At 34.4% G+C, this 27229-nt stretch overlaps 2 protein-coding genes across 3 annotated transcripts in view; one reads left to right on the top strand and one right to left on the bottom strand.

Moving 5' to 3' along the window:
* Positions 1-75, bottom strand: part of TDP1 (tyrosyl-DNA phosphodiesterase 1) — a 37011-nt gene extending 36936 nt beyond the window's left edge. Inside the window, exon 1 of one of the 2 annotated variants that reach the window (XM_090141495.1) lies at positions 26-75. In XM_090141495.1, coding sequence (XP_089997621.1) covers positions 26-54 — 29 coding nt within the window. In that variant the 5' untranslated portion in view covers positions 55-75. The remainder of the gene's footprint in view (positions 1-25) is intronic. The other variant, XM_090141494.1, reaches the window with a different exon arrangement.
* The window catches only part of EFCAB11 (EF-hand calcium binding domain 11), a 64073-nt gene that overhangs the window by 861 nt on the left and 35983 nt on the right, over positions 1-27229 (top strand). The window contains exons 2-5 of the mRNA XM_031593108.2: positions 740-835; positions 4656-4701; positions 6919-7020; positions 8822-8912. Of these exons, the coding sequence (XP_031448968.2) occupies positions 740-835; positions 4656-4701; positions 6919-7020; positions 8822-8912 (335 nt within the window). The remainder of the gene's footprint in view (positions 1-739; positions 836-4655; positions 4702-6918; positions 7021-8821; positions 8913-27229) is intronic.

The following is a 27229-nucleotide window of genomic DNA, read 5'->3' as shown; positions in this document are numbered from 1 at the left end:
AACTTGTGAAGCTGCCGCGCGTTACCTCGCCGAGTTCATGCGATAAGCTGGCATCGGACCCCGTGTTAACTCAGGGCAGGTGCGATATTTGCATAATGATTCTTTCAGCTCGGTGTTAATTACCGCAGCGGAAGCGCCCTGCTAACGAGCTAACTGCACGGCAGCTTCCCCGTCGTGGGAGGGAAACAGGTGTGAAATAAGTTAGAGCACGGGCGGCATCGAGGTGAGCTCCGTCAGCAGAGCGAACTGCCCCTGTGTGGGACTGTCGTGCCTCTGCTACAGCCTGTGGCTGCAGCTAAACAGCTGAGTGCCTGCTATCGTCCCGTCATGAAATCAGCGAGTGCAGCTAGGAAGCGGTCTGCGGCGCTTCCACTCGTTTCTGTCTCTTTGTTTGTGCTTTACTGCAGAGTTTTGAGGCCATCTGGAAGGAGCAAACTCAGTGTAGTTTGGTTCTCGTAATCTGTATTGTATCTCCTAAGTTTGGGTGGAGGGGAGAAACCTTTTAGAAGAAGAAGGAAAAAATTTTAAATAATAAAAAGGACCAAAATGGACCATCAGCTTCCTTAATGGTAGGCACATACAGTTATTACAGAGGTGGGACTGAGCTTCAGTATATATATTTTTAAATCATTAGTTCACTCAACAAGTGCTTATTTTATTTTTCCCATAACAGTTATTTTAAGTAAAAAACACTGCATCATGTTTGTTGTTTTTAACGCAGATCGCTTTGTTTCTGCAGGTTTTTGAAGCGTGCGATGAAGGTAACAAAGGCTATCTGAACAGAGAGGACTTTGAAGTTGCTGTAGTAATGTTGTTTGGTTATCAGCTCTCAGAGGTATGTATTTTTTTTTCTCTTAAATTCTGAATATCCAGCGTACATAAATGCCTTGCTGTTGAGAATGCTATTTGCTAAATGATCTGTGATAACTGGGTAGATTGGTCTAGAACTGGTGAACATAAACACCTGCAGATTTTTGAAGTATTTTTTTTTATCTGAGGATGTTATTTCAAAAGAATACAATCAAACCTTTCTTGCTGAGGAGTTATTCTGTAGACCCCGATGAGCAGAAGTATGCATTGTGTTTCATATCTGTGTGTGACATACGAAAAAAGCGATGTACTGGACTCGTTATTGATCAAGATTCAAAGTCAAACTTGTTTTTTATTAGTAGTATGCTCCGTTTCTTTACATAGTGGGTTCATGAGATGTGAAACAATTGCATGTATTACTAATAAACATGTATTCTCAAAAACACCTATTTTTGGTTGTTAATGGAAGCCAGGCTTTTTTAGTCTCGACTTTTCTAATATAAATCTATAACTGTATGAAATTCTCAACAAAATAAAAGTTTTGAGAGGAAATCACGTGTTGTATGCTTGTAGGAGGATGCAGGATAAATTCTAAAGCTTTATGCAGTTTGAGAAATTACATTCCCACTCTAGTAAGGTAAGTCATCACAAAAGCAACATAAAGAATACACACAAGATTCAAAATGTCTGTGAGGCTTTTCTCATAGTGTGACAGTACAAACCTGAGCAATGTCTTATACTGTAAATTTAATATAGAAATTATGATTCATCTTTCTTCTTCTCCAGGGACCACTTGTGAATAATTTTATACTTTTTTCTTTCTTTCTTATGAATTTTCAGAAAATAGCCTAAGATGATCATAGATAACTTTTTGTATATGATCAAATAATGTAAAAATCATATAAATATTTTATTTAACTTTGAAAGGAGTAATCTGTTACATTTCAGTTATGAATAAGTATTTCCCTCGTGAACTAGAGTCAGATCTAAAAATAATTTAGATTACTAAAGTGAATCTTAACTGCTGAGTTCCACATCTGCAAATGCTCAGTTTCCCCTTACCTGTCTTCCTGTATGTTTTTATACTTGTTTAAAAACTAGCTGTTCTTTTCTTACATTCCCTGAATGTTGTCGGGGTTTTTTTTGTTTTGCTTTGTTTTTCCCCAGTAGGTGTTCTGAAAGCATGATTAAGGCATTCAAACGAGCAGTTTCTGTGCGTAAGTCGCTGTTGGTTCCTTTCTGGGAAGAGAGTAGAAGTGGAGGACTCCCAGGAAGAAGGGAGATGCAGGTTTAGTACTTTTTTCCTGGAAAGGTGCCATGTCACACCTGTTGTGTCTCTAGACAGTGCTGTGACCACCTGGCTGTAGACTATTCTTCTGTGCAGCTGCACAAAAATTAATTGAAAACATTTGTTCCAGGAGTTATTCTGTCCTCTGGTGGTTTTGCTGTTTCCTTAAGTGGTCACAATTCTAGCAGCTGCTGCCCTTTATATGGCAATCACTTACTGTGGAATACTAAAAGCCCTGTGTAGATGGACACATGAAGCAGACTTCATGGCTCTAACACACATCAACTGTGGCTTATGGCGCAGCCATTCCTTTTGCTTTTTCCTAAGGCTGAGCATTGTAAGTGATCTCTTCAATGTTCTAGTGTGTTTTTGGTTGCTTTTATATAGTTTCAAAAAACATAATGCTTTTGGTACACCTGATAGGGACTAAACATAGAAGTTGTCGACCTAAAAACTGTTTGGAATCCAGCTCTTGAGTGTATTGTTGTACATTTTTCCATGTTGTCAAAATGACTGAAAAAAAGGATTACAGTGGAAATCCTTGTATTTTTTTGGAGTCACTAAAAATAATGACACTTAAAGGACTTTTAACAGCTTTGCAAGAAACAGGCAACAGTGGATGTATGTTAATTAAGTTATAGCAAAACCTTTTACTCAACTACTCAGTGTATTAACCTAATTTTTATTTCATTAGGAGTGGCACTTATCTAGTATCATCAACTGCAATCAATTGGTTGATTGCACTTTTGGTAATTTGTTGCTGCCTATTTTTGGTCATGTTTTCATTTATTCTATAAATTAAAAGTTATGCTAACTTTCCCCACAAGATGTCACCAATGAACTCTTTACTGAAGGAAGTAGAAGCTAAAAATTTGATTCACATTCTTACTTGTTTTTTTCTAAATCATTTGTTGCAGTTTAATAGAACTCTTATTGTTATTGTGTGTTTATTCAAAGAGATTCTGAACTTTTTACTCTCAAAATTAAACCTGAGACAGGTAGCTATGAGTACATGAAAATGTATTCCCCTAGAATATTTTAACTGATCTAAAGCACTGTCATATTTCAACACTCATTCAGCTTGTTAACTGCATGTTTGGACACTTTCAAATGAAAAGGTACTGCAGGAATAATAGTCATGAGAACATTTTGTTTGCTCAGCTGAAGTTTCATTCCTGGTACTACATGTTACACTTAGGTCTAAGCAAAAGCATTCTCCACTTTGCCTAGGTGTTCAGTGGCCAAGAAGCATCCAGTCCTTTCCCTGACCTAACTCCATCCCTTTGCATCAGGACACCTGTGGCTCAGCATCTGCTGCTGATCAAGATGCCAACAGCAGGGCACCTTGGCATCTGGAATATGGAAGAGCAGTCTGAGCTCAGAGCTGCTTACAAATTCCAGCTGCTCCTTGGCACATCTTACTAAAGCATTCTAAAAAGAACTCCCTTGTCTATTTGCCCAATTCAGTCTGAAAAAAGCTTTGCAGGCCAAATGGGATATGTAGACTTAGGTTAACTGGTCACAGCATGTTTGGCACGTCTGTTCTCCAGAATAGGCTGTACTTTGATTGCAGTAAAAGCTGCCAGCACTTTATCTCTTCCTGTGTGAAATGTTTCAGTGCTGCAAGTATGTGCAGTCTTGTATTCTGATAGCACAGATGGAAGAGGTTGCATTCAGGAACACTCGGTCATGCTAAAAAGCAATATAAACACAGTCCAAAGGAGACCACTCTGATTTTTTTAGATATACACTCCCTTTTTATTCCTTAAATTTTCCAAAGACCTTTGCCAGTAACCACTTTGTCAGCTCCAAATACCATTCTAGAAAGTCAGTATCATTGTTTTTATCAGATCATTTAGCTTTTTGACTTTGTGCTATTAGTGAATCTTGGCAACACGCTACTAAATCAGAATTTTGGTAACATGCTAATCAACATCTATCCTTCCATTGTTTCTCACAGAAAAATTGTGAGATAAGATCCTACTGAATGACATTAAAAGATGTATATAATATGAAAGAGGAATGAATTGGCTTCAGGATAAGTTATCAAGCAGAATGATGCAAAGTTTTTTTTTTTTTAATTTACTGCTTTAGTCTGATTTACTAAATGAATGTGACCAAAAATAGTTTTTAGGAAATATTCCAATCAGAAAATTCTTTTCTTGTTCAAAGGCAAAAAGTTTCTGGAGAGTCAGTCTCCGACATTTATTTTGCACATCACATCCTTTCTGTGTAGTTGAACTCTAGTCTGCATAAACTTAACCATGCCTCTTAAATTATATTTTGTTTAAGGTTAGGATCTTGATGAGGATTCTGTTAGGTTTATGTGTGTTTTTAGTTTACTTACCAAGGCAGAGCGTGTTTTTTCTAAAATTAAAATCAGATCTTTTCTTCCTTAAATTGTACAGATTATGATACTGTAGTATAATATGTACTATTATGATATCAGTATTTAGTCAATACACATACTACTGATATAATATGATATTTGGACATCATACAGAGTTCAGATTTATCACTTCTGTAGAAAACCACTGTTATATCTTCTCTGTTCCAGGTGGAGGTGGATTCAATAATGTCTTCTGTGAGACCAGAAAATTCAGGTAATATACAAACATCAGTCAGTCAATGATCTCTACTCCTTTTTCATTCATTAACTTGTAAATAAATAAAATCTGAAGCCTGATCTCTAAAGAGTTTTGAGAAACTTGATGCAGATTAATGATAAATGAGCTGATCATAACTATTAAAGAGGATTATAGGATTTCATTGAGTTTTGGCATATTTCTAGTGCCTTTATGATAAATTTAGCTTGGAATTCACGTTTGAACTTTTTCTTGCTTCTCAGAGTAGCATTTCTTAATATTATACAGATCAGTGATAGAGAAAAGTAATTAGAAAATGTTGGTGTTCAAGCTGATAAGTGTTGAGAAAGATTTTCATTAAAAACGTTTTTTCTTTTGATACCATTTCACTTTTCACTTGGGCAAATACGCAAGTCTTGCAGCACTGTTCAATAAATATTTCTGTCTGTAGCAACACCCTCTTAGCCAGTTCCACTTGTTTTGTTCTGTTTTTCCTCTTGTCCTCGACCTTATCAGTGGTGCCAGTACATTTGTTTCTGGGGATGTGCAGTGAATTGGAGTGGAGAGCTGATTCGTGTGAAAAATAGAACTGTCAAAAATTTGGGTGTTTTTATCATTAAGTTCCCCCATCTCATTTACCATGTAATCCCGCTTGTATCAATACATTTAAAGGATGTTGTAAAGGCTATCTGTTTATTCTAACTGTGATGTCAAAGCCTATATTTATTAAGCCCTATCCTTAAGATTTTGCTTCCCCCCTCCCTCCTAAGATAAAATGTATCAGTGTATGAATGCCTGAGTGAAAATTAGGGAACGAGTGTATGAAGATAGACTATGGATCTGTCAATATCTAGATGGTTTGAGTATTTCTTTAAGGTGACCTTTTTGTGTGTTGAGATACTTTTGCAACCCATTCAGTAGCTCATAGATTGCCAACTCTCACGATCAATGAAGAGGCGGCACTCTATTGTAGGAGTCATTCTATAAAATGAAGAATGCATACTGTAATTTTCTGGGCTCATATTTTCCTCTGAAATACCCTGAAAGAGAGAAAAATAAATAGATGGAAATCCTATATTGCTTTTTATGGTTTCATTTTCCTGTTTACCCAATTGAATGGAAAGCTGTTCATGCAGACAAGTTCAGTATGTTTTGGCAGCCTCTGTTATTAAATAAATTGCACGCATAAAGAGCCTAGCAGTTGAAATCGTGTCTTTGTAATTCTGGAAATTGAGACTATAATAGTTCTTAATGTATGGTTTTTCAAGAAGTGAGGAAAGAAACGCCAGAAATCTGTACGCTTGGAGTTTAAGATTTGAATTGAGACAGCAGGTGGAGCTGAAGGAGCTGTCCTTTTGAATCACTGCAGAAAGAACAGAATGTGAATGAATCAAAAGAAAGAGAAGTGCAGAGCTTTTGTTACATTATTTCATGAACACTCCTGCCAGATACTGTCACCTTCTTAAGAAAATTCAGCTGTTAAAAATGAGCATAAGGCATATATTAAATTGTCTTTCTCATGCTCTCTGAGTTGATCTGTGCTCTCTTTGCCAAAATAAAATTTATCTGCCAAAATTTTTCTATCAGAAATTTTGCGTGCTTCATGAGAAGGCCTAAAGTTGTGGGGGTGTATTTTATATTATGGTTTTGTTTGATTTTAGAATAAATACTAAGTTAAAACAGAACTTGCAAATGAGGTGTGCATTTTATTTTATTTCGTTTCATTTTTCCATTCATTAAAAAGATAAATGTACAGGTAAAGACTTTCATATAGTTCACTGGCGGAATAACACCTAAGCTTAATTTTATTGTGAATCTCATAGGAATCTGTACCTGATTATTTCAGAGGTCTGTCCCTGCTGGGAATTATGCCAGATACATTGTTTATGCAGCATCTATGGATCTTTATCCTTGGCATGAAAGTTCTATTGACTTAGAAATGTCCACATTTCATTCTAGTGCAAAGGAAGATGAGATGGCAGATAACTTGGAAGGAAAAATAGAAATAAACTGATGCATTATTTCCAAGTTTAGAAAATACATGAGAAAATTTAAGAGAGAGTGAAATGTTTGCATGAGCAAACTTTGAAGACCTTTATTTCCTTTTTTTTTTTTTGCATTTATATATATAATTCAGATGATTCATAATTATTAGGCAGTCATAAACATTTTTAAGTAGGAAATAAAACATTTCTTTTTTTCAGGAAGATTTATCTGAACTTCCAATTTTTCTAGGTATATTATTTGAAAAGTTTTTAAATCTCATGAGTGCAAAGAAATCTGCACAACTGTATAGTGATGAAACAAGAGAAATATTCACAGCTTTTGACATGCAAGGTAAGTTTTTTCTCCTAAATGTTTTGAGTATCAATTCTTAAACAATAAGGTAAAGCAGAACACCTGAAGGAAATAAGAGATTAAAATGTTATGTGTATGGGAACTGCTGAATCACAGCCTGAACCTCTGATTGATCACCTGAGGCGAGCAATGAGTCAGCCATGGGAGCACAGGTGAAGGCAATTCACCTGTGCTGCTAGAAAGGATGGAGCCTGGCTCCACCTCTCCTAGACCCATTTAAGAGCTGACTACCAGTGGGGAAAGATCTCTTCTGGAGATCCTTCCTCTGGAGTTTCGTAGCAAGCGCAGGATATGGGTAAGCTATCCTCCTATCTATTCTCTTTTGGTGAAATAACTGGTATAATATAATTTTTGGTATAATAATAACAAACTCTCTGGTATATTTCATAATTATAACATCTGTACATTCATTGATTATATGGTCATGAATGCTGTCACATGAAGTAAAAAATTAGCAAAGTAATGAACACAGCAGTGATATTATTATAAGTAAGTTAGAGACAGTCGACTGCAACATTCTGTTTGGAAGCTGTAGGTAGTCTGTTGTACTGTGAGCTCCTAGAAGACAAATCTCTAAGCTATTCACCCTACCTACTCTCACTGCCTCAGATGCCCTGTCCCTGGAGACTTTTAAGGCAAGGCTGGGTCAGGCCCTGGATCTGTGGTGTCCCTGTTCATTGCAGGGGAGTTGGGCTAGATGGCCTTTAAAGGTCCCTTCCAACTCTAATGACTTTATGATTTTCTGTTATTTCTAGTCATGCATCTCCACTCATGTATTTATGCCACATATTTTAGAGATTTCTGTCTTTGGTGGCTGTAGATTATTTTTTTTTTTTTTTACATTTCATAATAGATGAAGGAATGGAAACCAAAGTAATGTGAATTTTCTCATGTATTCTTTGTGAAGCAGATGTAGTGATTCTTTCTTGCTAGAAAACAAAGAATAAAACAAGGAGTATCTCCCATCACCCAGCTGGAAAAGTTTATCAAGAGGTTCTCTTTAAATAGACATTGAGACTATCTTTTCTGATTTCTTCCTGACCTGAGATAGGACTATGGTCCTTGAAATGAGTGAAAGTGAAACATATGGTAAATCAGATGTTGGGATGATCAGATAAGCATCCACTGCAGCTTTTTGCTCTGAACTAAAAGTAGCTTTTGAAGTGTTATTTTTAGTGAGTTATTTCAAAGGACTTAACTGTTTCAAGCACTGAGCTTTTGTTTGTCTTGCTATTTGCTGCACGCCATCTGTGATAGCCTGGTTTGAAATGTTTTATTTTCTAGCTGGATCTGGAAGTGAATTCATAGCCTAACTGATCAATTGATATCACACTGGTATGTTTCAGGATCTTCAACAGTATTAAATAAAGTTTTTTTATGGAAGAAAGTTTTTCTGATACATAATGCTTATAATGGCTAAAATGTCAATGGAAATGACAGACTTGGAATGTAATTTCACATATTTTAGAATATATGTTTTCAAAATCTCACAAGTCTGAAATTTTCAATTTAAAATGTCTACTTTTAAAATGAAAAAATTTAAAAGAGAGTTGTGGAGGTTACAGACTTTTGAATAGAGGTCACAGTGGTACAGAGGAACTGTCAGGATATAAATATGCTCATTCCATATAATATAGCCATTCTAAAATATTTTGCAAATAAAATAACTTAGTGTATAATCATTTCAGAACTGTGAATTGATTAGCCCTATACAAACATAACAGTATGAAAGTTTCATAAATTTTTGTGTTTTTTCTCTTGTCTAATTGTGATTTAAAAGATAGAGGATTCTTGACTTTTGAAGACTTTAAGAAAACCTTCAATTCTGTTCTTCCAAAATTATCTGAAAGAATCATAATTGAAGCCTTCAGGTAAGACTAGTAGAGAAATCCTTATTCAGTCTGGATGGCAGTCTTTTCTTTGTATATATTTTGGTTAATTGAAGTGATGATATTCTGTTGTACAACTGAAGATACAAGCTTCAGCACGTTATTGTGTTAATGCCTTTAATAATGAATACAATATGTATAAGCAATATGCGTGTAAATAATATGAGCAACGCAAATATAGTGGAAATAATGCATAAAATACATATTATACAATAATATTATTAAATACAGAAAGTAAATTGTTGACTGAACTGTTTGTCAGGAAGCCTGTAATTATTTCTCTTAAATATTCCTCCTGTAATCACAAAATCTTCATTCATGAGCTTTAGAATTAAAATTAGTGCACTAGTGAGATCTTTCATAAGATGAAATTTGCCTGTGGAGTGAAAGGATCAAATTTTGAGAGTGATTTATGGATCATTTAAAAAAAAAAAAATCAATCTCCTTTAGCAGTTGTAAGTAAATATTATTTCAAAACTGTTTTGGAAAACAGTGTGTTCCAAAGAATAAAACTTTCTTTTTTGTGAAATGAATGATTTGTTTGGCAGTAGTTCAGCCATTGAAAGAGGTCCTTCAATCTTGGAGGTATGGCATTAGTACCTTTTTCTTCTTAAAACCTACTCATGCATATCTATTAGTTTGTGTGCAGTTCTCAAGTATATAGTTGCATGATGAATGTTACCCTTTGTTTGAAAAAAATGTTAACAATCTATATGGTCAACTGCAGTGCTTGGAAATCCATCACTTTGTGAGGGCTGAATGACTTATTTCATTTGGTAGGGCACATATAAACAAATATCTTCATATTTCCCGTTATTAACAAAAACAAAGTCATGTCACATCCTACAATCTCATTCCTTATTATATGGAGTTCAAGCCTGAACTTTATAAACATGCAGTAGATAGGTGGAAATAATCTCTAAGGGATGAGGTATAGTTTCTTGAAAACCAGGTGTTTCTGCTATCACTTTTTGGTACACTGCCAAGAAATGAGTAGGCATTGAGTAACTTGAGTGCTTACTTTAAGAACTTTTATGAAGGTCCTAATAACCAATATTTCTGTGAAGTGATTAGAAACTTTTTCTTGAATATTAAGGCTCTCTATATAAGAAATTCGAATGTAGTTATTGTTGTATTAAATAAATTCTTTTCATTATTTTTCTTATGTGAAGGATTGTCAAATAAATTCAGACATAGCTTCATATTGTAATGTAGCTCTGAAAACCTGTGGTCCTTCTTTCTGTTAATGGAATTTCCCATTTTCAAATTTCCAATCACAATCAATTTATTAAATATAGGGAAGGTCAACCGTAGTTATGGTAAACCATATATCTAGTGGGGAAGATGTCTCAACAACAGATCTGCTAGCAGACTAATCAATAAGTATCACAGCCTGGCAAATGCAATTTATGATTGCATATTTATGGATCAGGCTTCAAACCTGAAAACTAAAATAGAAAGAAATATTTTTCAAGCAGAATTATGCATGTTTCCTTTGTTGATATTGAAAGAAAATGTACAGTAGCATTGTGTAATAGCCAATTCTGCATTAAATGCTTCAGAATTGTAATTTGGAATGAAATTCTTTCTCATTTAATCTAAATTTTGAATTCCCTTATAGATACACATCCTTTTTGAGTTTCTCTTAATTATTGATGTGTATATATGTTAGTAATTAATACAGGACATAGGAACCTGGTCTGTAGAGGAAAAAGTTTTTGATGGGAACCCATTATCTATGTGACATTCACTGAGGAATTGGATTAATTCTAGTTTGATCAACAGTCTGAATGATCCCTAGAAGTTGGAGTGGTTTTGGTGCCCCCTGGGAATACAACTTCCTGTTTAATTTCATCTGAAATGAATGTAGTTTGTATACTGTGAACACACTGATGCTAACCAGTAAGGGGGGGAAGACTGAGAAAAAGTTTAATAGTTACATTTCAGAGCTTTATGAAATTCTTAAAGGAAAAGTGTTTTTTCTATTTGTTTATAGAACTTTCACTTTAATGGACATGCTGTCTACAAGCTATGTCAGCTACTGATGGAAGATTCCATGTATTATTTTCCTATACTTTAAATGAAATGAAATTTTAGAGTATAAACTAAGTCTGTGGCTAACGTCATAAGGGTTTAAAGGAAACAGGGAAAAAAGTTAAAGATGTGTAATACTTAACTTCTCCCCTTACTATACAGAGCAGGGAATTAATTTCTCCTAGGGTGTGATTCTCGACATATACTTTTTCATAAAAATGAAAGCAGGGCTATTTTAGCTATGCAGAACTCAGGAAGGGGAGAACATCAGTAACAGTCGGTATTAAAGAAGAACCCCACTGAAGTTGTTCAGGTCAAGTAGATTTGATTTATAGGTATTCAAAATGCTCATAAAGAGAAATCCATACATCTTACACTGGTTTTAACGAATGTAAGGCTTGAAAATGAAATGCTTGTATTTATCATTCATGTATTTTATGAATACTAAAGCAGTCTTAAAACTGCTTTATATAATATAATAAAGAGCTAAAGAATAATGGATTATTTTCCTATCTTACCTGTATAACTGTTAATTTGAAATCTTGTTATGGCTAAAAGGAGACCAGATACATAAAGCCAAATTCTGTTGTTAATAAACTGAAATCTTAGCAGTCTACTCAAAGAAAGATTACTAATATAAATCTAAAGCTTACATAAAAATAAAATACAGAATACTGTATTAAGGAGAAGTCTCAACAATAAAGTTAAATACATCACACACCCTTCATACTCCTTTCTGGTGTTATTCCAAGTCTTTCACTACCCCTCTCATGTCCTTTTGTGACAGGTTCCAGGTGGACAGGGTTGGGTGAATTGCCATTATCCTGTCTTGAGGAGTTTAGAATTCATGTGGATGAGTTCTATTCTCTCACTCTTATCCAGTGACAGTCATTTTAATACATCTGCTGACATACTTCACACATCTCCCCTTTCTTCATTTGTCTGCAAACCCATGTTGTATTCAAATTTATTATATGTGGCACATATTATGTTTTAGATACTTGTTCTTTGCTCTCTTTATCCATAGTGCTGGATTTGTACAGTCCTCTGTCTGCATTTCTCTGACCCTTGGTGAGTTGTTTATAGTCATGGTCCTCCAGTGTTAGCCTGTGCCCTGCATCTTAACGTTCCATGCTGTGCTCTTTCCCTCTGAGTAATGTGTCTTATTTTGGAAGGTCTCTGCTGTGAAGCTGGGTTGGTGTTTCTCTACATTGTTATTGTAAACTTATAAATATTTAATTTTACATAGTTTTAAATAGACTGAAGTAACAAGAATTTATTCTATGTTTGTGCTGTATAAAAACAAGAAGAACAAATTAGATATGCTATCCTGACCCTTAAAAGACCTGATGTTAGAGATAAAGTAAGAAAAAAGCTTCAAGCAGGACAGGCAAACTCAGACAATGTTGGAAGAGTTTCAGTCTTCAGGCTTTGTGAACTCAATACATGAGTTTGAGACCTGTTACTGTACTGTATTTAGTGGAATGCTGGGCTATGAAACATAGTTAATGCCTCTGCTTTATTTTAACACTGTACAATGTTAAAAGATGTAGTGAATTAGTATGACTTTGTAATTGAGCTTCAGGTTGGGATGTTAAGTGCTCTATTTTATGGAAAATACAGAAGATACTTCAGCAGTGTTTCTAAGTATAGTAAGTGGCCTTGGTTGTTGGTGGTGTTTTTTTTAAATTGGAATGGGAATAGGGCAAAATATTTTCATCTCTTACTGATAAAATAATATTTAACGTAGGCATTCTTTCTCCTGATGGATTTCTTTCTTATAAATTTCAGTAATATACTTCAGCAATTGTTGCTGAAGTTTTACAAAATTTAGGCAAATTTCAGTTTATCTTGATTTTATTAACTGACTATAATCTTGCATCACTTTTAAATAAACAGTAGTGTAGTGTTTCTTGGTTTTGAGCTAATACTGCATTTCTATGGAACTTAATTCTCACGTGCCCAGTTTTCACTTCATTAAAGTGCCATTGTACAGTGAAAACTCAACGTTCTTTGTTGAGCTGCAGAAGTATCTGTGAAGGTAAATGATGTGGTGATACGAGACCATATGTTCTTTCATAATGGGCCTCTTTTTGATGCTTAACAGAGAAAAGAATTTCTTTATAATAACACTGTTGTGCATTTAGCAATGTTGATATGAAATGTGACACATCCTTCAAAGTAATAATTTGTGATAAATTGCTGTCTGTAAGTGAGCATGTTGTCTTTAAAACTAGATTCAAATTCTAGAAAAAAATATTTAACTAATGTGAGTATGAATTAGAGTTATACAATATTATTAATTGAAACTGGTAAGAAAATGTCTTAGCTTTCTCTTTTACCTTTCTGTTTAGAGAAAATAGGTGTTTGCATGGTAAAACCTGACTATGATAATGGAAATGGTAACAGACAGAAATGAGCTGAAAACCAATTGCATGTGAATGTGAGTGAGTCTCTAAATGATGAAAAATGTCCTAAAGCCCGAAAATGAGCAGAAAAGTCTCATTCAGTTTTTAAAGCTAGCAAGCATAAATCGGATCTAAAGGAAGAAATAAAGGCATTCATGATCAGTGTTTTACGGTGCTGTATTCTTAGATTGATAGGGTGACTGACACTGGAGGTATACTAGTACTCTTATATGTATTGGTACTTTCCATACAAAAAAATGACCTAATTGTCGTGTTTTTCTTTTATATAATTATCTAATAACGAAAAAAATAACCTGGTTTTCAGAGCAACCCCATGGAGGAAATCTTATGCTCTTTTATGCAAGTTTGATTTATAGACATATACTGCAGAGCACAGTGAATATGAAACATTCATTTTCCTATGGCTAGTTGCCATGGAAACATAGTACACAGTACAATGTCATTCCAGCTCTGGTGATGCCTGCAGTAGTTTATTCCTTTGTTGTTCTTGTTTCTTAAGCAACTGTCTTGAAGCCTTTCATATTATCACACATCACCTATACATGTCTTTTTCTGTACCGCTTGAGAGCCATCTCTACTAGAAAAGAAATTTTTTTGGTTTACCCATGCATATCTGTATGCAGACTTCTTTTCTCAATTCATTGGTTAAAAGCCTGTTCCGTACCCATAACTAATTAACAATTGCTTTAGAAGTTGTAAAAGAAGATGGTAAGCTAGACTGAAGATCAAGGTGTAAAAGACCTGATTCTGTATCTTTGTAGTCTTTTATCAGGGAATGGAGTTAAGATGACTTTTCTATAATCAGTATGTCATTCCAGGAAGACATGAAGTAAGAATAAGCCACCAGATTCTCTTGCCTGTCCTTTGCTGGTATTTGTGGAGTGAAGGCAATCCAACAGCTGTCATAAAGAGCAGAATCTGAAAGGGAAAAAAATAATCGGGAGATGTTGTCTTGTATCTCTCATTCAGAAGAACAGAATTTAAAGGATAAGACCTAACGTTTGTAACAGCACAGCAGTAGTGTGTGTTTGTGTGCAGAAATTCCACTTTGTAAGTAACTAGTAGAAAGAAGGGAAATGCTTATCTCAGGAGGGAGAGTTACTTTATACGAAACAATTCATTTAATTATTTCTCTCAAGAATTTTTCTTGGACTATATTTGATCTGCATGTCTATGTTATAGAGTTTCTCCTCAACAGGATGCAAAAGTCCGCTTTTCCAAAACTGTATTTCTGAATAGGCTAACTAAAGCAGAGGAGACCCTAAAAGTAGTTATATATTTTGGGTAATTATTAATAATGTGTTTCGATTTCTATTCCTACCGATAAACAACTTCAGAAAAAAACAGTTTTGTAATGCTAGTTGAACCTGGCCAACAGCTAAGCACCCACTCTGTGATTTGCGTGTTCCCCTTGCAGTGGGATGGGGTAGAGAATTAGAAGAGCAAAATTGAAAAAACTTGTTGGTTGAGATAAAGACATTTTAACAAGTGAAGCAAAGCTAGTGTCTCCAAGCATAGCAAAATAAGGCATTCATTCACGGCTTTCTACCAGCAGGCACATTGGAAGTAGGGACTCAGCATACCACGTGGTACAGAATATCCCTTTGGTCATTTTCAGTCAGGTGTGTCCTCTCCCAGCTTCTTGCCCGCCTCCAGACTTCACACAAGGCAGGCAGAGTGGGGAAAAAGGAAGTCTGGATGCTCTACAAGCACTGCTCAGCAGTTACATTCATGGGAGTGCGACTTATTAAAATGTGCTAATACCACAGTAAGTGCTTAGCTGGTCATATCCTCAGGGCTCTGTTTTAAGACAGTTTCTTTCAGACAGGATAAAGCTGTGACATATAACTAATAATATTAAAGTATGTCAGCTACAAAATAGACCAAATTCAGAATGTGAAAGACTTTTTTTATGAGTAACAACTGAGATAATAGCAGCACAGATATTTTTTTGCCTCACCTGGTAACATGCCTCAACTGTGAAACAGTTCTTTTAGCAGTAGCTTGTATTTATTCAATTTGCTGATTATTCAAATTGCTGATTTTTAAATTAAAAATTGCATTGGATGATAGAAACCAGCAAAAAGACTGACCCAACCAAACTCATTTCAGATGAACTACTGAATCAACATTAGATTACAGAAATTCTTGTTAATTTTCAGGCACTTTTACCCTATAGGCAAAAAATGTTCCTTAAGCTCTCTGAGTGTACTTTTAATAAAAAGTAGATTTTTCTCCAAAGTTAAGAATAAAAGACTTTTACCAAAACAAATGGCATTTTTTTTATTTGAAGTATGCTGACAGACTGAAAAACAGGTGTTTTTTTTCTTCTTAACTTTAATCAATAGTAGGTAGTGTAAGCAGCAACAAATTTGCAGCAAGAAAGTGTTTGCAAAGTCTAGGGTCCCTTTATGGTAGAAAAAACTGTGACAGAATTCTGCAACATAGAAATGCTGCAGTGTCAAAATGCTAGCTAATTTTCTTTGGCTTTAGATGTTCTTTTTCCTGCTGCATTTTGAGAAATCTAATCAACATCAGAATTGCTGCATAGTTGAAAAGTTTGTGTAGTTACATGATGACAGAACTTAATAGCAAGAAATACCTGAAGACAGTGCTTGTTTTCAGTGTAACAGGCCAACTAATATTTTGTTAAATACTAGCATGTTAATTGATGGTACATACAGTGTGTTAAGTAGTTGTAGAGTGACTCTTTATTTAATTTTCAGTATTTTGTTTAAATTAACAATAAAATATTGATATTTAATAATTTAATATTAAATAATTAAATAAATATTATTAATTTAATAGTAATAAAAATAACTCTTAGCAATCCCTGTATTTCTAAATTTGGTTAGGTTGTAATAGTCTTCATGATCAAGCTTTGTAAGAAGTGATTTTTTTTTTTTTTAAACTAATTTCTTATAAAGCTTCTATTATAATGTGTGTCCTCTCACTGATACCTTCTGAGCCTACAGGCTGGTTTCAGGAAAATATCAAAGCTGAGATCAAATAAATAATAGGATTTTTCCAAATTTCATAAAAATAGAGGAACAAAGAGGAAGAGAGAGATACTACAGGTGCCCCCAATAAAAGAAAGGGCCATTATATGAGCTATTGAATCTTAACAAACAGCAGAGTAAACGTGGAAGCAAGACCCTATCAAGACCTAACTGCAGAGAAGATTTAAACAAAGATTCCACAGATAGACTCTGAAGTCAGTCAATCATAAGATGCAAATTATGGGAGATCAGGCATTGTTGTTTTGACCATTCACAGAATTATTTGTTTAAGCAGATTCATTTCTGCTATATTTGTTTGTATCCTTTCCCTCATAAGTTTGAAAAATATTATGCCTTAAATAGCGACTAAATAATTTTAAGGTGATTTCTTGATGTTTAAAATTTATCCACTGAGTTTTTTCTACTTATGTATAAAGTAAGATTGATAAAAAGAGATGATCACCTTTTACTTATGGAATCCTAGAAAAAAGGAGACTATAGACAACCCTGAACATGTGCTCTGTCTTGTGTTTTGGTGGATTAATAATGTTACGGAAAATGATTCTTCATAATTGAAAATGATTCAATCAGTAAGAAGGCCCCAGCATAGCACAAGGATGTACCATGTATGGAGTAATATATACACAAGTTGCTTCAGGGGAAATTCTGTCTGAATATTGGGGGGGGGGGGTAATCTTCACTGTGAAGAATTATAATAAATTAGACAGAGAAATTGGTGGAATCTCCTTTCCTCCATCACTGGGAATATGCAATATGGCTTCACAGGGCCATGGATAGCTTAATCTAAGGCCCTACTTTCAAAATTATGTTGGACCAGATGGTTTTATGCTTTTAAGATTTTATTACAACACAACAAACTCAGAAGTCATAGTAGCACTTGAGAGATGGAGTTAAGCACTAGGGTCACATTCTGAGTATACAAATACTTAGAAATACTGTTTCTTTCATAGAGTTTTTGTAAGCAAAATTTTTACTGAACAGATGTAATATTTATGTGAAATAATAGATTCCAGAACCTGAGTTCTCTTCATCTTAAATAAACAAGGTCTGTTTTTTTAGGTAACAAAAATATTTCAAGCATCTAACACCCCACAGTCTTAAGAACTATGGCATGCATAGTTACATAGAGATGTGAAACTGATTATCCTTATGGTTTGGGAAATGATCTTAAGACTCAGAAATGTGTTCACCTGTTGTAGAACACAAACGGAAGTGGTACAGTTGGATTACTGCTGTTGTGTAGCTCAGTAGTTGGCATCAGGCCTGAGTATGTGTTAGGTAAAATATGTCCTGTGCTAAAAAGATAATGATAGTGGGTTTTTTTTCTGCCGGGAAATGCTGTCTCGTGTGATGTCTGGTGATTAAACAATATAGCTAAGATGATGATTGAGAGTGTTTCACTGATTTTTGCTGTAGATAAAAATTCCACGTGTTGATTTATTGATGATTTGAATTAACAAATGTTGTTAGCTTTATCACCAGTTCTTCTAATGATCTCTTTCTGTGTTTTTGAGGTTTTTATGCCTTTCCTAACTTCTTCACTTACAAATACAGTGCACCTAAATATAAGAATGAACATATGTGGCTTTCACACAAAACTTCAGTGTCATTGCCAGTGAGCTGGTACAGAGAAAGCTTTATTCAATTCATTGGTTCAGTAGAGTCATGAGGGTTCAGTTTCCTCCCATTGAGAACAGTTTTTAGATATTCCCAATAAAATGCTTGTCTGTTAGAAGCCTTTGTTAATACCATCCTTGAATACATCCTCACAGCACTTACCTGCCTCATAACCTGGAGAAACATATCCTCTTGTGATTTTTGCTTGAAAAGAGCTTTCTTTGAAAAGGCCTTCATTGCCCCATTTCCTTCTCTCAAACCTGATCAGAAACTGCAACTTCTGTTTTCTTAATGCTGTGTTTCTGTTCTGTAGGAGTAATATAAAAGGTAATGGATTCACACTAAATTCTCTTTTCCTTTGCAAAAAAAAAAAACTTTTTTTTATTCTATTGGTAACTAAGTCATAGAATACTGTCCTATAATTTTTAATTCTTTCATTCCATCTCACCCTATGTCTGTTATTTCACAGCTTTTTCCCCTATTTTTCTTTCTTTGTCTATATTGATTATTAAAAAGATATAGGGAAAAAATGATGTTATTGGTTAAAGTGCTTTGTAATTATTATTTTGAACACAATGATGACCACTGTGATAGGCAAGGGGATGGGGGAGGTAGACGTCTATTTGTCAGATATTCTATTTTTATTCTCATGTTTCCTTAGAAGGACAATCTTTTTTTCTAGGAATTTTCTCATACTACTTAGGAGCTTTTCACTAATATAGGCCGCTACAGTTTTCCATATAAAACTCACAAATACATTTCAACTATGAACTATCCCAATCCAGATTCTGAATCTTTGAATTGTACAACTGTAATTTCAACCTTTGCATTGAATGCAGACTCTTCTAACTGAATTATTTTACGTGTTTTCACAGCCTAGCTAAGGCTGTTGAAATTTAAAGTTTCCAAATCTGTCATAATGTGATGCGTCATCTGATAACATGATGTGACACCTTTTCATTATTATGTATGGCTGGATTCAGCCTGACAGTTATTAACAAGAAAAAAAATGTGCAGAAACTCCTTTTGTCAAAATATGATGTACCATCAATGCTCTATGTCCTCTGTTAGGTCTACCTGGAATGTCATAATCTCTCTACCTTGATATGGGAAATACCATGTATACTCTGTATGAGTGTTACCAGAGAATTCAATCTACTCCCAATCCTTACATATGCTTAGCAAATATTGCACTTTGAAAAATACTTTTGACAGTCTAGAAAATGTTTTTTCCTATTTCAGGATTGTTTTCTCCACGTTAATAAACTTGTGCCAGTAGGCTTCAGAGCCTTGAAGCACATTCATGATCCAGGCTATTGGTGGCTCAGAGCAGGAATTTCCTTCCGTTTTCCTTGCACAATTAAAGATCTAACAATCACCAAGTCGTCTTTTTTAATTAGGGTGCTATTCTTTTCCCTTGTGAAATGTTATATACCAGTTAAAATGCTGTGTTTACAAAATTTGATTAAATGTTTACATCTTTAAGTATAAATTAATTGGTTTGGAAACTGAAAACCAATTTCAGTGAAACTAAAATTTTGCAGGGTTATAGTTCAATTACTTGATTCAGTTACTTGATTGACAGCCTACTGAAAGTCTGTCGTCAGAATTAAGTAGGCAGAAGGCATCAGAGTATGTGTTCACTGTGTAAGCAATACATTGTTGAGGTTCATATTTCTTATATTTCAAAAGCTTAAGGGAACAAATTCAAGTCTTTCTCACTGGGTAACACATCACTCCGTGATGTCAAATTGGCTGCAGAAACGGGTAAAGAGATGATTTCAATTCTTCTTGATTTGAAGTCTTGCTTTCCAGGTGAGTTATTGGTTTGCTGGAAGTAAGTCATGAATGAAGCCAAAGAATGCAGTTTTATCTTGTGTTAAGGTTTTATTTTATCTTTTCAAATAGTCCTAGTCACCTAGTGCTGTGTCTGCTGTGTTCTATGTGCATGTCTCGTTATAAACCTGTAGTTGTTAACCTCCTTTGAATCAAAGAATTTTTGGAAACAAGTGAATGAAGAACACTTGTTCTCTTGATTGATAGTTTTGATTAATCTAATCTACTATAACTGACAGTGTCTCTTGATTCTTCTAATAAATACTCAGCTATTTGTCTCGCATATCACAAAGAAAGAAGAAGAGGATGTTCTGTCAAGTCTAAATCGTAGACTTGACAGAACATCCTCTTCTTCTTTCTGTGTCTCTGTACCTACTGTTACTTTCCCCATGAGTAACACAAATATGGTACATGCAGCACAGTGCCAAATGCAATGTTAGTTCTTTACCTATGTAAGCAAACATAAATACTTAGTGGCAGTCTTCTATTTATGCATAAACATACATAATATACTGTGACTGGAATTTTTCAGCGTGACTGTTATTCCAGTAGAAGAACATAATTAATTGTTTCTTACGCTAATTCTATATTGGTAAAACAATAATTCTGGGAAAACAAAAACAACAAGCGAACAAACAAAAAAAACCAGAAACATTTTAGAATAATTAAAAGGACATTTCAAAATTTTATCGGCTATTTCCTCTGCTCCTTATGGTTTCTTGTGCTAGAAAGTTAATAAATGCTTCAAGCTAACTTTTTCATCCAGACAAACTGTTCTTCAGAAATGCAGTCTGATCCAGGGTCATCTAGTGGAAAAGGTCAGTAAGGAGTCACTGATGCATTTAATTAACAAGACTGTAGTTAACTAATTTGTTCACCTGCCTTTGCCTAGGTGGTGTTATTTTTTTCCTGAAGATTGATTTTAGTTAATGTGTATTATACTTATTTTCACATGCATACATAGCACAGCTGCTGTTGTAGAGGCTTATTTCTCTGTTTTTCATGCTTTAAATCCTGACTGTTCTGACTGGAAGATTTTCATAGACAGACCCTTCTGGGAGTGAACTTCTTTGCATTTGCACGTCCTTCATTTAGAAGAAAGTAAACAATGATCATGCCTCACGTATACACATAAAGATATCAGAACCGGGTAGGGTTTCTAGTGACTGTGGCTTCTAATGCCAAGTCACTGGTGTTCAGAGATCACAGATTTCCCAAACCAGTGTTAGTAGTTAGAATATAATAAGTATGGAAAATGTTCTCCTTATAGGTTTTTAAAAATTGGACACTTTTGTCTTTTATATTGTTTTATTTGTTGCTGACCGTAAAGATACAGATTCTATGATCTGGTTGCCTTGTTTGCAAGGCTGGTGCTGCCTGTGGTTCCTGATGGTGTAGAACTTTGGCTTTTTTTTATGCACGGCCTGCTTTGCAGGCAGCAGCAGTGAAGGAATGCACGTATGTGAAATGATTACAGATAAATATATTTTAATTAAAAAGTAAAGAACGCAAGATTTACACCTATACTTTATAAATAAGTGCCAGAAGCCAGATATGTAAATGAGATGGGGAAAGTAGAATGCCTTACTTTAAACCAAGTTTGACATGTAAATATTTACTGAAAATTTGGGAAATGGAGAACAATTGATCAAGCACTGGAATAGAATGAATCATGCTGATGGTATAATGAATGGCATTATGTACTAAAGAAAGTGTTAGTAGAAATTGTTGTGTTGCTGTAACTCAACCTTTTCTTCCTTTCTTCTGCACCTCTTTTAAATAGATTAAGTTTGGTAAAGGACTAAGAAAGGAGCAAGATTTTTGGAGTCAACAGGAAAACTATATGGAAATAAAGTTTTTTCAGTGCTCAAACGTACTTCTGGCTGAAGAGGGCACTCTATTGCACAGGTCAATTCAAAGTTAATCAAAGACCTTTTGAAGGGCCTATATGTATGCTAACAAGTAGAATAAATACTTAATAACAAGGATTGCTGAAGCAAATTGCAAAATACTGCCTACTCTGGAGTCTGCAGACACGTTGATTCCTCATTCCACATTGTAACTTTTGACCAATACTACCTCTGTTTTTATTTGTTCATATACTGTTCTGGTTACTCCCTGCTTACATATATATAGCTTCAATTGATTGTGGTGTATACTGCCTCTTAGCCAAACACAGAGGAGACTGTGCAAGAAAAAGGATGAGGTTGAGGAGTATGAAAATTGGAAGTGTTGTAAAAGGAAAAATTGCTGGAGAATCTGGCTGTTGTGATAGAGAGATACAGGAAATCTACAGAAGGCTAGATTTCATAATTTCTCTGCACATTAAACATCTTGTTTCTCCTCCAAGAGTTTTGTTTTTCGAAGGGAAAAAATTGCTTTGATGTTAACAGCAATTATTATTTGGCAAGACTAAATTCTCTGGGCTCTGTTAGCCACTTCCTAGCCTACCGTAACCCTGTCTGGTTTCTTGGATATTCCACGACTGGAAAACATGACAGATGGCTGAATTTCTTTTATATTCTGTAATCACTTATAACCAAGATTTTGATTTTTTTAAATATAAATATGAATTCTTACAAGTAGACACCTGTAATGTCCATATTTACTCTTAAAAATCTTACAGAAAAAAAGTTCAGTAGAGTCAACCTGTTGGCTATTCTGTATAGCTTTCAAGAAACAGCTACAGGATCAAAGCTTTCCATTCCTAATCCTTGGTGTAATTGGTTTATCTAAAATATTCAGCTTTTTAAGTCCCATATTAGCTTCTTTTTCATAACTGTATCTATTTAACACTTTTATTTATCTCCAGGACCCTGTCATGTTTATGAAAACATGAGAAACTTAGATGCTAACTTAGTGGTCTTTTGCCCTTCCAGTAGGTCCATTCCTGGTAGCCTTTGTCTTATTCTTTATTTCATACTTCTACACAAGTTATTAATGCCTTTCTTTTTTATAATGAAATGATTTCTCCATCAACTGTTGTCATTTTTTGTAGTGATAAAAATGAAAAAGCATTCCATATTGGCTATTTAGGAATTATATTAAGAACTGCACAGGTATTTTTAGTCAACTTGCTCTTAACAAGCATAAAAGAATGTGGAAATCAACAGCAAAATCGAGTGGGATAAACTATTGGAAAAGAATGACACAAATAGGAAGTAGAACATGCTGAAAGATAAATGAATGTATGTCTTAATGTTATGCATGTTGCTTAGCGACTAGCAGTAAAAATGTGGATGAACAAGTAAGTACAAAAAGTAATTAAAGGAAAGAGGCATATGCATGACATGGTACAGTATAATAATCAGAAATACAAAAAAAAAAAAAGATGAGAAAGCAAAGATGGAGAAAGAACAGATTTAAAGAATGTTAGGATAAATATTAAAGTTCCTTTATTGTCTGGAGACTTTTTTCCTCGCAACAATAGCTGAAAAAAAAAGGCAGTAACTTTCTGTTATAGTGCCCTAATATAATATAGACTTCCATAAGGAAACAAGATTTTCCTAATATGAATACTGTAAAGAAAAATGTGGAAAAAAAGACAACTAAAATATAAATAATAAAATTTATTTACAATGTAGAATTAACAGATTTTTAATTATTTCAAATGAGCATTGGAAATAGTACTATTCTCTTTCAGGTGCCTAAAACACAGATCAATGAATATATTTATAATGATTGCCTTGTATGAGTAGTGAGACGATCTGTGATTTTTATACATGCCAAAGGTTGTTGCATACTCTTCTCTGAATTGCTGTGCTGTTTGTGCCTCAGTTTCCCCATGACAAAATGATATTCCTCACCAGCCACGCTGAGCACTTCCATATCATAATTATTAATGCTTTTACAAAGTTTGACTATTTGTACATAATGAATGACTGCAAAATATTGTATTATATGTCTGTTATTACATGAGGTTGATAGAGCTCTGGAACAGGCTGCCTGGAGAGATTGTGGAGTCTTATCCTCTGGAGATATTCAGATCTCACTTGGACACTGTCCTGTGCAACCTCGTATTGGGAATCTGTATTTAGCAGGGGATTGGACTAGATGGTATCCCAAAGTCCCATCCAATGATGCTGTTATTCTGTGAACTTTATTTTTATAAAGTACCTAATGAGTTATTAAAAAATAGACTACTAAGCAGAAAAGATCAGTCTGAGTTAAGTTCTGTCCTGTTGCTCAGCTGTACTTTAATAAATTTGTTATGACTGATAATTGAACAATGACTTGAATAAAAGGTATGTCATAACAAGGTGCTGAAATCTAAGATTCATAAGAAGGACTATGATGTACTCTTTTGGAAATTTGCACCAAGAAATACAGAATAACTTGGAATCTCAAGGATCTGGAGATACAATATTCCCTACTCTCAGCAGGATTTTATAACATCATTAGCATGTTCTAATTCCTCATGCAAGGATAAAAATTGTTGATGTATTTAAATATATATGTATATATATTTTGTTAAGAGGCTGTAGATTCAAACTCTAATCATAATTTATTTGAATGTTATTACCTTCACTTGATTTAAAACCTGCGAAACTATATGTTTATAAAATTTATTTTAGAAGAATATTACAGCTGCAGAATCAAAGATGCACATGCTGCGTGGTTGTATTTGAGACACTTTGAGATTATATGTTTTGTAACAGACTTTAGTTATGCGATCACACATTGCTCTCCTGTTTTCAAGGAAGAATTCCTGTTTCATGGCTTCATTCAGAATCATCAAGTGAAACCAATTAATGCACATCTGTGCAGTTGTGCAGTGGTTGTTTTTATCCTTCTTTATTTTGAGTGTGAGGCTTTATGCCTTGTTCAGTCCATACTGTATACAAAGTATGCTGTCGTCTGCAAAATTAATTTAAGTGTGATTAATCAAGCTGTAAGCTGTTTTCACATTACAGTATCTTCTAGTCTTACCCCACCAGTAACTATTGGGATTTCCAGACTAATAGGCTGTGAAAAGTATGTCTTCCATAAAAACAACAAAACAACTATGACAAAAACTTGGTGACAAGCAAAAGGTGTGAAGGTTAATTTAACATATATTTTTGAAGATATGTAATAGGTATATATTCAAGTATAAATTTGCAGGAAAATCTCATTGTTAACTAGGGAAGCCATATAAAATCTTCATCACAGGTTGCACGTGGAGTTTATTTACTTGATAGTTTCTAGTTCTAGTTCCAGTGGTGTTTGCCTTTACCTCACTGTCTGTCTTGACCTTGGGTCATGATGAGCAGCAACATACACAGTTTTCTAGAGTACTGACATACAGGAAATTCTCTGGATAGTTAGGATGTAACATATTTAAGTGTGTAAATGATATTCATTTAAGCAAAACAGTTTTATATTTTCTTATTTTTTATACAACTTAATTATACAGTTCTGTATTACTAATGCTGAAACAAAAATCTGCTTTAAGTAAAACCAGTGATAAGCAATGTATTACTATACCAAGCTAAGTTGACCACTGTTCTTTAAGAACTCTATGTAAAAACGAATGCCCTCCTAAAAACAATGAAGAAATCAATCTACTGCTTTTGCCAGAAGACAATATCATCTAAAACCAAAAGAAAACTTTGTTAGTAGTAATACTGCTTGCTTTCTTTCCTCAGTTTTCATATTGTTTGCATAGCTATTGGTGATTTCTATTGTGTGATAATGTCAGTTCCTGCAATCCTGTTTGTAAATGCCTGCAAAAATCTTTGCTAGCCCTTTATACATGAAACACCAATTCTGTAAGCCTATCTGGAACAGGTCAGCGATGCTAAGACTTTTCTTCTTTTCTACAGTAGAAGAAAAAAGGCAAAAAAAAAAAAAAAGTGAAAAAACAAGTTGGAGAAAGTCTAGGCCTTTCTGGTCACAATTCATCACTAGTTGATAGAAAGGAAACATTTAAATGAACACTTGAAGCCTACTGAATTTATTTGGTGTGTATCAGTATTCTAACAAGAATGTTGTGAACGTATATATAATTATTGACTTCTGCAAGGGGCCAAAAATAAGAAATAAGTGTCTTTCCTCTGTTACTACTTCTGCTTGGTCCTCTTGAAGATGTGGTATCGGCATCGATTTCCTTCGTATTTTATAATTGGTCCCTATGTGGAAAATCAATTACTTCATATGTGATAACGTACTTTGTATGCTCTGAAAGTAGAAGTGTAAAGAACTTCTATTCTTACAAGATGTAGGTCTGCCTTGATTCAGCAGCAGTGAAATAAACAAAATGAATACTTTAATTAATCTGACATGCAGAGTACTTGAAACAATGAACTCTGTATATAAACACAGCAACAAAATGTCTCCCAGAGGAGACAGCTCAGGCTTGCATAATGACTAGATGAGAATGCACAGAAAACAGGAGAAATTAGATCCAGCATGCTTCATAATATTTATCATGAGAAAATGATTGCATTCTGCCTCAAGATAATGTTGAGATTAATCTTAGCTTGTATGTCTCCACTTTTACCTGGGGTTGCTTTTTACTGGAAAATTATTTTCATATGCATCTTGCCTTCTCTGAAGTTGATGAAAAGGCAAGAAAACAGTTTAATATACGAGTTTTCAAACAATAGAACAAGTTGCTGAGATTTTGTGAAGTCTGGACATCGCTGTAGAGATCTTCAAAATGTAACTCAAGATGATCCTGAACAACCTTCTCTAGCGGGCACTGCTTGAACGAGTGCTAAATGTTCACAAGAGGTCCCATCCAACTTTAATGATTCTGTGGTGATGACTAAGTGATCGCATTCTCAAGAAAGATTATAGTACCAAAATGTTCCATAAATATTAATTTCAAGCTTCCAAGGTTATTGAATATATTTTAGAATAAAATGAAAGAGGCTGCAAGATGGAGAACTCTAATCCAGGAAGCATTATTATTGTATTGGGATGCTTGATACCAATTCCTATTATGGAAGTAAAATAATTTTATTTGCTGTCTCTTGGAAGTAGTGCAGCAAAAAAAGTAGTAAGAGAACTGAAGGAAGGAAATTCATTTTGCTGAAAATATATACTTTTTGATACTCATTTTGGCCCATACAAGAGAAAAGCATTTTCAAAATTTTCACAACCTATTTCATTTTACGTCCTTGGTAACACATTTTTTTTTTCTAGTAGAGATCTTCCTGATAGTAGCAAACTTCCTGTTGTGAATAGGGAAGATCTACTCTGAGAAGGAAGAACTTTCTTAAAATTGTTTTTGTTAAAGTAGACACAGGCATGTATTTTGCTGGTAAGACATGAATCAATTTTGTGATAGTAACTACTGATAAAAGTTCTGAGCAAGGGCAGAATGGGTACAGCTGTGATGTTTTTGGAGAGCCTATCTACTGCTATAAGTATTATGGGC

Source organism: Phasianus colchicus, chromosome 5 (genome assembly GCF_987193195.1).
Source record: "Phasianus colchicus chromosome 5, bPhaCol1.hap1.1, whole genome shotgun sequence".
NCBI classification, from domain to species: Eukaryota; Metazoa; Chordata; class Aves; order Galliformes; family Phasianidae; genus Phasianus; species Phasianus colchicus.
This window is presented reverse-complemented; position numbering and strand designations above follow the sequence as displayed.